This window comes from Glycine max, chromosome 16 (genome assembly GCF_000004515.6).
Source record: "Glycine max cultivar Williams 82 chromosome 16, Glycine_max_v4.0, whole genome shotgun sequence".
Classification (NCBI taxonomy): Eukaryota; Viridiplantae; Streptophyta; class Magnoliopsida; order Fabales; family Fabaceae; genus Glycine; species Glycine max.
This window is the reverse complement of record NC_038252.2, coordinates 14911361-14922378: the sequence shown is the minus strand read 5'-3', so window position 1 is coordinate 14922378 and position 11018 is coordinate 14911361. Positions and strand designations below refer to the sequence as shown.

Here is an 11018-nt window from a genome sequence, read left to right as displayed (position 1 = left end):
ATCATCATGATTTAGATGATGTTCCCCAGCGGTGAAGGCCTACAGCATCTGCACGTAGGCAATGGGAAGTTGTCCCTGTTGTTGAGGATGATCCTGGGGTGACTGAAGACATACATGCACATGCTGAAGAAGTTGTTGATGATGCTAAGGGATTCCCACGTGGGCCGCGTGACCCATCAGTGCTGACTGACTATGGTGACCATGTTGCAGTCATCGTATGGAATGGAGAGGTATTTAAAATTTTTAATTAAACTTATTTATTAAGTATTTGTTATTATTTAAATTCGTCATAATTTTAATTATTATTTTTATAAGTTGTCGAATCATTTAATTTTTTTTTGCAAGAATGTCCTGAATTGAAGTTATCCTCCCATGGAAGGAAGATTTAGAAATTTGGGAGGCTTGCTCCAAAAATTGAAGGGCTAGTCGTTGCCACAAGATTAAGTCCTTTGATCGCATGTTCAGTAGACACTAAAGATCAAGGACTTATAACCGCTTTTGTAGAGAGGTGGCATAAGGAAACTAGCAGTTTCCATGTTCCTGTTGGAGAGCTGACCATCACCCTGGATGATGTGGTGTCTCTGCTTCATCTTCCAATTATAGGCGCATTCCACAGCCTCGAGCCTCTGCATGTCGATGAAGCGGTCTTTATGTTGGTGGAGTTACTTGAAGTCTCTAGAGAGGAAGCTAGAGCTGAGACAACGCAATGTCATGGGGCATACGTACGCCTATCGTGGCTACGAGATATTTATCAGAGTAAATGTGAGGCCAGACATTGGACTGTTGCAGCTCGTGCCTATTTGCTGCATTTGTTAGGTTGCACTCTTTTTGCTAACAAGAGTGCAACACATGTTCATGTTGTTTTTTTAAACACTTTCCGAGACTTGAGTCAGAGTGGAAGCTATGCATGGGGAGCTGCCGCCCTAGGTTATATGTATGATCATTTGAATGATGCTTGTAAAAGCATCGATTAACAGCTTGTTGGTTACATCACCCTATTACAAGTAATTAATATGTTTTTAATATGTTAATTTGACATTTGTTTTATTTTGATCTAATCTTTGTAGTGTTGGATATATGAGCATTTTCCCTCTGTTGCTGAGTGTTTGACTAATCCAGACTATGATCAGATCTCACCACGTGTCTGCCGGTGAATTGCTACGAAGGCTTCCTCGAAATCATTACCAGCATCGACGTACCAGAAACGTCTAGATGGACTGATGATTGCTAATGTTTGCTGGATGCCTTACGGTTAGCACCATGGAGTGCGGGAGTTTGATTTGATTTCATGCTTTTCAGGTAATCTACGGTAGGGTCCCGTTGTCGTCAAACACCGACCAAAGAGGGTGGTGCGGCAATTTGGATATGTTCAAACCATTCCTCCATAGACTATGACTTCAATGTTATCATTTGAAGATATTGACGATAGGTGGATGCATTACTCTGACTATCTTACAGTAGTGGGGCTGATTTGTGTTGTGCCAGGACAATGTGCATCAGATTACATGCAATGGTTCTTCATGATTTCTCATCCGTTTATGACACCAGCACAGCCTGTTGATCCGGCCAGACATCCACCTGTGACGCAGGATGACACATATGTGGAGCCACATATCCCTGAGGTCCCAGTGGCACCATCAGCAACACCGGCACATGCCCCTTCTGATGTGGAGCAGCCTAGACATGCAGTGGTAAATAATGTTGCTTTAATGTTTTTATCAAATGTCATTTAGTTCACTTAATGTAATACTTTATGGGTTGTTTTCAATGTCATAGGAGGCTTTCCAAACAATCATAGAAAGGTTGGAGCGTTTGCTCAACCTAAGGATAGTCATTGCATGCACAAAAATACATGAGGTCATGGAAGACTACTTAAGGATCGCTAGGGGTGTCACACCAGATGACAATGTTTATGTCAGGTCGCAATGAAGGTCATAGACGTCATCCATTTTATGTTTTAATATTTCAACTATGTTTATAATTTTCTTGTATTTGACAACATTTTGGTTTTCCCAAACATTTTGTAAATGTTAACTTATTTTGGTTTATAATTTTTAGTCTATGTTTATGCCTCTAGATATTAGGGTTAGCGTTAACAAATTATTTTAAATTATGTAACCGTTAAACATACCAGGTAACCCTAGTAATGATGTAACAGTATATCCATAAGTTCCACACCTTTGCCAATTAAATTTAACATAACAAAGCTACTGACAATTAAATTTAACAGTATATCCATTAGAAGCTACATGTTCAGTCTTCAGTTATGTCAACACAATCTCTTTTCAACATCATCAAGTTTTTGTACTGATGCATTCTACTAATATATGGAGTTGGTCACTGTTTTGCTTGAGAATGACTCTTCCTAGACCATAACAATGCTAGAGGCGGTAAAGGACAACGGTTTTTTTAAATAAACCTGTTGTACATGCACAAACAATTTTACGTTATTATAACACAAATGATTGCATAAATTTAAAATATGACTATATTGAGTCTACTTGAACAAAATGATTACCATAGACGTGACTAATACATATTATGCGATGCACAGAAAAATCTGTTGGTGGTTGACTTCTAAGAGGAAAGAACGTCATGCTTTGTTGTAGCGACAACGATACAAAGATTATATTATACCTTGATACAATGACATATCTCATCTCGATTATATTCATCCACTTATCCATAATAACCTGAATCAAACAAAAATAGATATCACATTTATTTAAAGTTAATTCTTAAAAGGAAAAACATAAATTACATACCATGGATAGCCCATCAACAAGTAAGGACCTCCTTAATTCCTTGAATCTGTCTGTACCACCAAAGAACTTGATATAGTCATCTGACCATTTTCCAAGTTCTTTAAGCAAATGGTTGCGCACCAAGGACCAAGAATTTTCTCCCATACCTAATAAAGTGGAAATCGCACGATATCCACAGTTATCGTCAGCTTTGACATCCACAATGTTGTCAATGAAATCGTGTATAAACGGTTGAAATTGATCCAACATCGGCATGGTCTTTTTGAAATCGGCTGGTCAGAAGATGATGCACTACATTTCATTGAAGAATTACTATTTTGCACAGAATGTAAAGCATCAACATACTCCTAGTAAGACGAATCGCGTTTTGTTGATCTTTGGTTTCTATTCATGGGTTTCTTTTGTGCACCTTTAGTGTTGACCTTTTCTGGAGGAGGACACATAGATTTTTGATCATGGTATGCAATTTCCTGAAGTTTACTCTTTAGAGTTACTTTACCACAAACATCAAGTTCCTCAAATCGCTTAGATATGATTTTCATCTCTTCCTTTATGGTCACTTGGGGCTCAGATAACCCTTGGTCTAAAAAACTTAGTCTCCTCCAAAACATATGGATTTAATCTAGTGGGATGCTACCAAGAACATATTTAGATAGCTCACATGCACAAGGAAGACTGTGCGTAGTTCTCATGACACAACCACAACAAGAAAGATTCTTGCCAACATAATGTACATGCTCAAACTCAGCATCAATATGATTTAAAGCATACCTTGAAACCATGGCAAGAAGCCTCTTGTATAAGGCAACTTTAAAAACATGTCCAACCACATGTGTACTTGTTTCAAAGGATGCTTTAATTTCAGTATGTTGCAGCGTGATCATGTTGTTCATGGCATCTCAAACACTACATAAGTCTCCAAGGCTATCCTGTAATAATCTTTTTAAAGCCCAATGAGCAGATTCAACCCTACATTTGAAATACACAAAAAACAATAAACAAATACAATAATTAAAATCCATCTATTCATCAAATTTGAATAGAAAAACTTGAACATTTTCATACTTGTTTGTTGTTGTGTTTCCTAAGTGCATCACCTTATTCGTCTAGGTTGTAACAATTTTTTCCTTGTGGGGGATTATCCATATTTCATTAGCCTTGCAACAAACATTGGCCAAGGTGAACAAGCAATTTCAAACTTCTTAAGGTAATCATCGAACTGATTTTCTGAAGGACAATCAATCAAACTTCCCCAAGCATCCATCACATATTCCCAAGCATTTTTTTGACCAATTAAGGATTTACATTTTACCTTGACATTCTTGTCAATGTGAAACTTGCACAACAAGTTTGTACACTCAGGGAATACAGTTTTCACTGCATTCATCAATGCTAGGTCTCTATCAGTCACAATAACTCCAGGAAGGGCATCACGTCTTATAAAAAAAAACCTCAAAATCGTTCTAAAGCCCATACCACATTATTAACACGCTCACCCTTCAGATATGCAAAACCAGCAGAAAATGTCATCCCCGTTGGTGTCACACCAACAAAGTCAAGTAGTGAGAGTTTGTACCTATTTATTTTGTAGGTGCTATCTATAAAAACACCAAATTACATGCATTGCATAACTTCACTGCATCAGGGTGACACCAAAAGATATCACGTACCACATCTTCATTCTTTAATATATGCCAATGAATATATTGATCCCGTTCAGGAAGCTTCATTAGATGTTGCATTTCAGTATCACTTCCTCTAATGGAAGAACGGTATGCACTTCTTGCATTGTATATTTGCTTGATTGTTGTACAACTATTGGCATTGTGCTCCTTCAACATTAGCAGAATGTTTCTTGGTTTGACCATTGACTTTGTCATATCAGTAATAATTGTCTTTTCATCCTTAGTCAATCGCCCAACATATGGATGTCCAACTAATGACTTCGCTAATTCTAGATTATGACTCCCACACATCAACTTCAGCATCCAACCTTGTCCTTCAACTACTGGTTTCCCATGAAGCTTGAAGAGACACCCACATTTCCTACTCCCAGTATCTCTTCTAACAAAATCTTTCTTCCTAGACCTATACTGACCACTCATGTCACAACCAATTAACACAAATGAGGTCCTTCCTCTAATACCAATGTTTGTGTCTTACCTCATAATCACCGTCACAAATCCGTTTTCATGAGCAACTGATCGAGCCCACTACAAAACATCATCTCGGATAGCAAACACCTACAACGCAACCCAAACAATTTTAGTCTTCAAAGGGACATTCATTTTATCAATTTAATAACAATAATAAAGATTATTACCTAAGAAGTATTGAACGCATCCGAACAATCAACATGTTGTTCATTCACACCACATTCTTATTCATTTTCATCATCCATATCAACTTTTTCAAACATTATTCTGTCATACATCCATTGATCTTCATCCATCTTAACAACAAATCAAAAATTTCCACATGACAAACATACAATACCTAACCGCACTATTCATATAATATCATACAAAACTATACATAATCTCTTACTACATACCATTTTATAAACACTACAATTCATAATCATATATATTAAAAACGAAAACCCTATATGAATCTACATACGAATTATTTCAAATCCACATATGACAAATAATTTTTTTTTACAAATTTACATACAAACATATTAATAATTAAACAAAAAATTAAACTTTAAACAATTTTTACAAAATTCAAAATCTGTAAACCATACGAATCAACTTGATCCATATGGTTTATACAGATCAACTTGATCCATATGTTGAAATTACACATACGGATCAACTCACTCACCCAGCAACAGTGCGTACTTGGTGTACCTCCAACGACGAACCAACCCCTGCAACAATTACCATTGACCCATAACAGTTCCATCTCCACCAAAGTAGCACCTCTCTCAACAATGAAAAACCAACATCAAAAGGAGAAAGCAAACGAGAAAGCGAACCAAGTGAACCGTAAATGAAAAAAAAAAGCTTAAACAATAACTTTAAAACGAAGAAGAAGACGCAGGGGCATTTACAGAATTAGAAAATATTGCTGGGTGCACAAGCAATAATGTTGGTGCACCAACTCCCAAGACATGGGTATAAGAAGGCCCATTCATGTATCAAGTCTCAAATAAAACCGAATAACATAATCAACATGAGGCTTTTATTTCCTGCAATTTCTTTTTTGCTTCCTGCACTCCCCAAATTTAAAATATCCCCAGATTATCCTTCACATATTATAACTTTTTTTTTCTCAGCATATTTCTCCTAAATCAGTTGACACACCCTTTTTCTGAGTCCCAACTTCATTAATGTTTGGAGGAAGGTTGTGTCCTCTCCGTTAGAGTTGTTTTGTCGTAGTCCTCTCCAACACCTTCTAATAGCTAAAATCTCTTGATGAATGTTGCTTTAATATTATGTTAGGGGGGTACAAGTAGAAAAGAGGACATGCAAGAAGTAAAATCCTCAACATGAACCGCTGAAGTCTAAACAAAAGAGTGTAAATATATAAAAATAAAGACAAATAGTCACTTTTGTCCCTGAATGTGTAATTCACTGACAAATATATTCTTGAAAGATGAAAATACAAAATTTAGTCCATAAAAGTGTAAAAAGTGCAACAAATATATCCGGCCGTTAACTTTCGTCTGTCACCGTTAATAAAATAGCCTACGTGACACAGAGGGACAAATTTGTCACTAAAATGATTGTCAACGTGACTATCTCTAATTATCAACATAGGAACATATTTGTCATAATATTTTTTTGACTTTTCATCTTCTCACACCACAGACAAATACGCCCCTAAAAGATGAAAATGCAAAATTTAGTCCTCAAAAGTATAAAAAGTGGAACAAATATATCCGAACGTTAATAATAGATCGTGACTAATTATTATAATTTTGAAAAATTTATAATGACTGTGACAAAATTTTGGGAGAGCTATCTCGCATTAGTAAGTGTCTGTTTCCGTTATATAATTTTTAAGCTCAACGGTTGAGACATGCATAAAATATTACCACTAGAAGTGAATTTTTATTGCTTTGGCGAATTCTTCTTACTTTTCTTTAACTAAAAAAATCAATCATTTGGTTGTTAACTCTTGAATAAATGCTATCAATATAGAAAAAAAAAAGAAATTTTACTGTAAAATGATAAGAAAATCATTATTTTTGTTTAATCAAATACTATTCATTTAATTTTTTTTATAAATTTTTCATAATAAAATATGAATGTCTATTAGTATTTGCAATGACATCAAATTACAAATTATAATAAAAGTTTGTGGATTTTTAATTTCTTTTAAATCATACACAATTATTTTTTATATGATTGATCATTTAAAAAATCATAACCTTAAAAAAATCATTCCAAAGGAGATGAGTGTTTTTTACAAATTAAAAGTGTCATTGTAATTGCATTTTTTCCTAAAAATTATTCATGGACCTAATTTAACTATAATACTTTACCATAAGTATTTTTTTTTTTACTTGAACCTTTCACCAGCATGAGAGTGTGAAAAAATTATTTATAATTCATAAAAAGAGTATTCTTTTTTCTTCTAAACTCGATTTAATTTGAGTTTGTTAAAAAAAATATCACAATCATTATATTTTTTTTTCAAATTATAATAATTAGTCACAATCTACTATTAACATTTAAATATATTTGTCACTTTTTATACTTTTGGTGACTAAATTTTATATTTTCATCTTTTAGGGACACATTTATCTGACAAATATGTCCTTATGCGTACGTTGACTATGATTTCAGTGACAAATTTATCTTTATTTTTCACGTAGACTATTTTATTAGCGGTGACGGACGAAATTTAATGATGAATATATTTATCATATTTTTTACACTTTTAAAATTTAAATTTTATATTTTCATACACATTAAGAATAAAAATAATTATTTATCCTAAAAATAAAATAAAATAAAATAAAAGGCACGGGTTGGGTAAGTTGGACTTGTCCCAAATAGCCCAACCCATGTCCCAAAAACCATACTTCTCATATCCCAACCCACGACCCAAAATATCATACTTCTCGTATCCCCAACCCTCAACCCCAACAAAGCAAGAGAAGTAGGGTTTTTGTGCTTGGCAAAAGAAAGAGAAGAGAAGATGGTGTCAGGTTCGGGGATCTGCGCGAAGCGCGTGGTGGTGGACGCCCGGCACCACATGCTGGGTCGGCTCGCCTCGATTGTGGCAAAGGAGCTGCTGAACGGACAAAAAGTGGTGGTCGTGCGATGCGAAGAGATTTGCATCTCCGGTGGTCTGGTGAGGCAGAAAATGAAGTACTTGAGGTTCCTCCGCAAACGCATGAACACCAAGCCTTCCCACGGCCCCATCCACTTCCGCGCACCCTCCAAGATCTTCTGGCGCACCGTTCGTGGGTCTGTTTTTCTTTTCTTTGTTCTTTTTTTCCTTTCTCACAATACTTATATATAACAATGTTGTTGTTTTTTTTCGTTGTTGTTCTCGTTCGTAATTTAGACAATTAATGTTTACGTCGAAAGTGAGTTTAGGTTGTTAATTATTGGGTAAGGGGCTAGTTTCTGACTACTTGCGTAACAGAATTTGAATTCCTTTTAGGGGACGTGTTTAAACTTAGGTTCTTGCTAACGAATATCCTTATGACACTGGTCAAGGAACTAAAATGAGAATTATTTAGTGTGAAAATCACATCAGAGCATAAAAAAAATCATGACATTACAATTTTACGCATCCCAATAAAAAAATTTCTTAAATTTTATTCTTTTAGTTCCTTTAACTGATGCCTTAAGGGCATTGGTTAGCATTTATCTTAAATTTGATGTCCTACAAATAGAATAGAATTGGGTCTCGGGTAAGGGGCTAGTTTCCTAAAGCTTGGCAAATTAAGTTTCACGTTTGAAATCTTGCTGAAAGAAATGCCCACTTTTAATATCTTGTCTCAAGTAGGATTGAGTCTGGGTAAGGAGCTAGTTTCTTATAACTAGGCAAATTAAGTTTTGAATTCTCGATGAGAAAGGTGCCCCAAATTTAATGTCTGACAGAAAAGGTTACAATGTTTTGAATATAGGTTTGGGAACCAAAAAAAGGATTTTTTTTTTCATTTGTTCTCGATACATAAGATATATAAGAGGACACCTGTCTTGTTTTACTGTGAGTTTCAATTTTTTTTTCTTTGAAATGCTGAGTTTCAAGATGTTGTGATTGCGGTTGGTGAATGGTTTAGGCTATTAGAGTGTGAAATGGAGTTTACTGTTATGATTTGTTTAATGTTGAGTTTCATTTTGAAACCTGGTTGCGATTGTGGTTGGTAATTGGTTTAGGGGTTTTTAGTATGAAATGTGTTCTTTGTGGTGAGATTGATTGAAGAATTTTTGTATACTATATCTATCTGAAGGTAGGATGGATTTAATTTGTTGTGGGAAGGGAAGGTTCTGAAATTTCTGTTTCTGTAGAATGATACCACACAAGACAAAGCGTGGGGAAGCCGCTCTCGCTCGTTTGAAGGTTTATGAGGGAATTCCTCCTCCATATGACAAGATAAAGAGAATGGTTGTTCCAGATGCTCTGAAGTAAGTGTTCTTTTATCTTTTCCTGAACTGTTTTTAATGGTAATATTTAATGTTTAATCTATAAATTATTTGAGTTGTTTTTTCCTCTTGTGAATATTGAACTAATCAATGAAAAATGAAATCAGGGTGTTGAGACTTCAGAAAGGACACAAGTACTGCATACTGGGCAGGTTGTCATCTGAAGTTGGATGGAGCTACTATGATACCATCAGGGTAAGTTCTTACTTTTCGAGCTTCTGCTAGCTGTTCACATGGTACTACTAATATTTCAAATGTGCAATTTCTATAAGTAGTCATCATATTTCTAATATGATCTCGTCTAATTTCTTTCCGTCAATTGTGAAGACTGTATGCATATTTTTGTTTTGTATATTAGTATTTATTATTTAGTATCATTATGTTTGTGCAAACCTGAAAAATTGTTTTTCCCTTGTTCAATCTTCAAGGGAAAATTAGATTGTTGGAAAATTTTGGATTTTTTTTTTTTTTTTTGCTTTCCAAATGGAAAGGGAATAAATAGATGTGTTTGCTGATGTGAGTAATTGTTTTATTGCTAACACAGGAGCTAGAAAAGAAGAGAAAGGAAAAGGCACAATTGGTTTATGAGAGAAAGAAGCAGCTCAACAAATTAAGGGTGAAAGCCGAGAAGGTTGCTGAAGACAAGCTCGGTTCCCAACTTGATATTCTTGCTCCAGTCAAGTACTGAGTAGTCTATGTTTTTAAATTTTTTTATGCAACTTATACCCAATTGAAACTACCTTTCAGTTTTGCTTGTTATTGGCTATGAAGTATTGACACCGATACGGACACCGGACACGGACACGTTGACACCTGTAATGTCCAAAATATAGAACGTAGTATGGGTGTTGTGTCCGTGTTGGACACTGACACGGACGTGGGTCGAACATCGGACACGACAAAGGGCTGGGGTGTCCGTGCTTCATAGGTTATTGGATCATCATATCATAGATTTGATATCTGATAACTTTGGAAGCTATTTTTATTTAACTGGGCTTTGTAGAAATTTTATTTATGTCATTTCATCAAGAAAACTTCCATTGCCTTGAATCAATGATGTTCACAATCACAGTTGACGTCTTTCTACTGAGTAATTATTTTCCAAATTTTGTTTCAGTTGTTTCTGTTAATAACAATCGTATCTTAATAGAAACTAGTTTTTTGACCAACAAAGGATTTGGGTGTTTTTATTTAGATTTAATTTTTCATTTAATTGTAAAAATAGACATAGATGTCTCGTAAAAATATGATAAATTTTACTTGATTTGTTTTTACATAATTAAATGGTCCAAATTTATAAGTAAAATCTCATGAAGTAAACTTTATAATTTATAACTATTATAAACGGAACGAGCCATTATATTATTTTATCTTAACTTTTAATAACAAGTTATATCTTTTTCAAATAAGTTACACCCAATTATATATAATTAACTTTTAAGTCAACCACGAAGTGCTTTATTTGCACTAGTATGTTATAAAGTTATTTGAGTATACTTGTTTTATAGCTACTCATACAACTATTATTTTTATAAAAAAATCTTGTAGTTACTCTTACAATTATTATTTTTATAAAAAAAATAATACTCAGTCTGGTATTTATTATATGTAACAAAAATCACTTGTTTTGTATCAAATA

General features: G+C 34.5%; 2 protein-coding genes across 3 annotated transcripts; both read left to right on the top strand.

The window, feature by feature from the left end:
• The first annotated feature begins 1124 nt into the window (after window positions 1–1124).
• On the top strand, window positions 1125–2051 carry LOC112999748 (uncharacterized). 2 transcript variants are annotated; one of them, XM_041010420.1, is made up of 3 exons: window positions 1125–1299; window positions 1486–1691; window positions 1777–2051. In XM_041010420.1, the coding sequence occupies exons 2-3, from the start codon at window positions 1506–1508 to the stop codon at window positions 1927–1929; spliced, it is 339 nt and encodes a 112-aa protein (XP_040866354.1). In that variant the 5' UTR covers window positions 1125–1299; window positions 1486–1505; the 3' UTR covers window positions 1930–2051. The 2 variants fall into 2 exon arrangements, with proteins under 2 accessions (XP_040866354.1, XP_025981781.1); XM_026125996.2 differs by having other exon boundaries at window positions 1125–1691.
• Window positions 2052–7835: 5784 nt separating this feature from the next.
• LOC100813340 (60S ribosomal protein L13a) lies at window positions 7836–10457 on the top strand. Its single transcript, NM_001289209.2, has 4 exons — window positions 7836–8191; window positions 9245–9361; window positions 9487–9574; window positions 9924–10457. The coding sequence occupies exons 1-4, from the start codon at window positions 7920–7922 to the stop codon at window positions 10065–10067; spliced, it is 621 nt and encodes a 206-aa protein (NP_001276138.2). The 5' UTR covers window positions 7836–7919; the 3' UTR covers window positions 10068–10457.
• The last annotated feature ends 561 nt before the right edge of the window (window positions 10458–11018 follow it).

What these genes read in the sequence shown, in the direction of transcription:
- LOC112999748 (XM_026125996.2), top strand. Translation starts at nt 1,392, where the DNA reads ATGACTTCAATGTTATCATTTGAAGATATTGACGATAGGTGGATGCAT. An exon ending in AGCAGCCTAGACATGCAGTG is followed by an intron (nt 1,692 to 1,776) that starts GTAAATAATGTT and finishes TCAATGTCATAG; the next exon opens with GAGGCTTTCCAAACAATCAT.
- LOC100813340 (NM_001289209.2), top strand. Translation starts at nt 7,920, where the DNA reads ATGGTGTCAGGTTCGGGGATCTGCGCGAAGCGCGTGGTGGTGGACGCC. An exon ending in GTTGTTCCAGATGCTCTGAA is followed by an intron (nt 9,362 to 9,486) that starts GTAAGTGTTCTT and finishes AAATGAAATCAG; the next exon opens with GGTGTTGAGACTTCAGAAAG. An exon ending in GCTACTATGATACCATCAGG is followed by an intron (nt 9,575 to 9,923) that starts GTAAGTTCTTAC and finishes TTGCTAACACAG; the next exon opens with GAGCTAGAAAAGAAGAGAAA.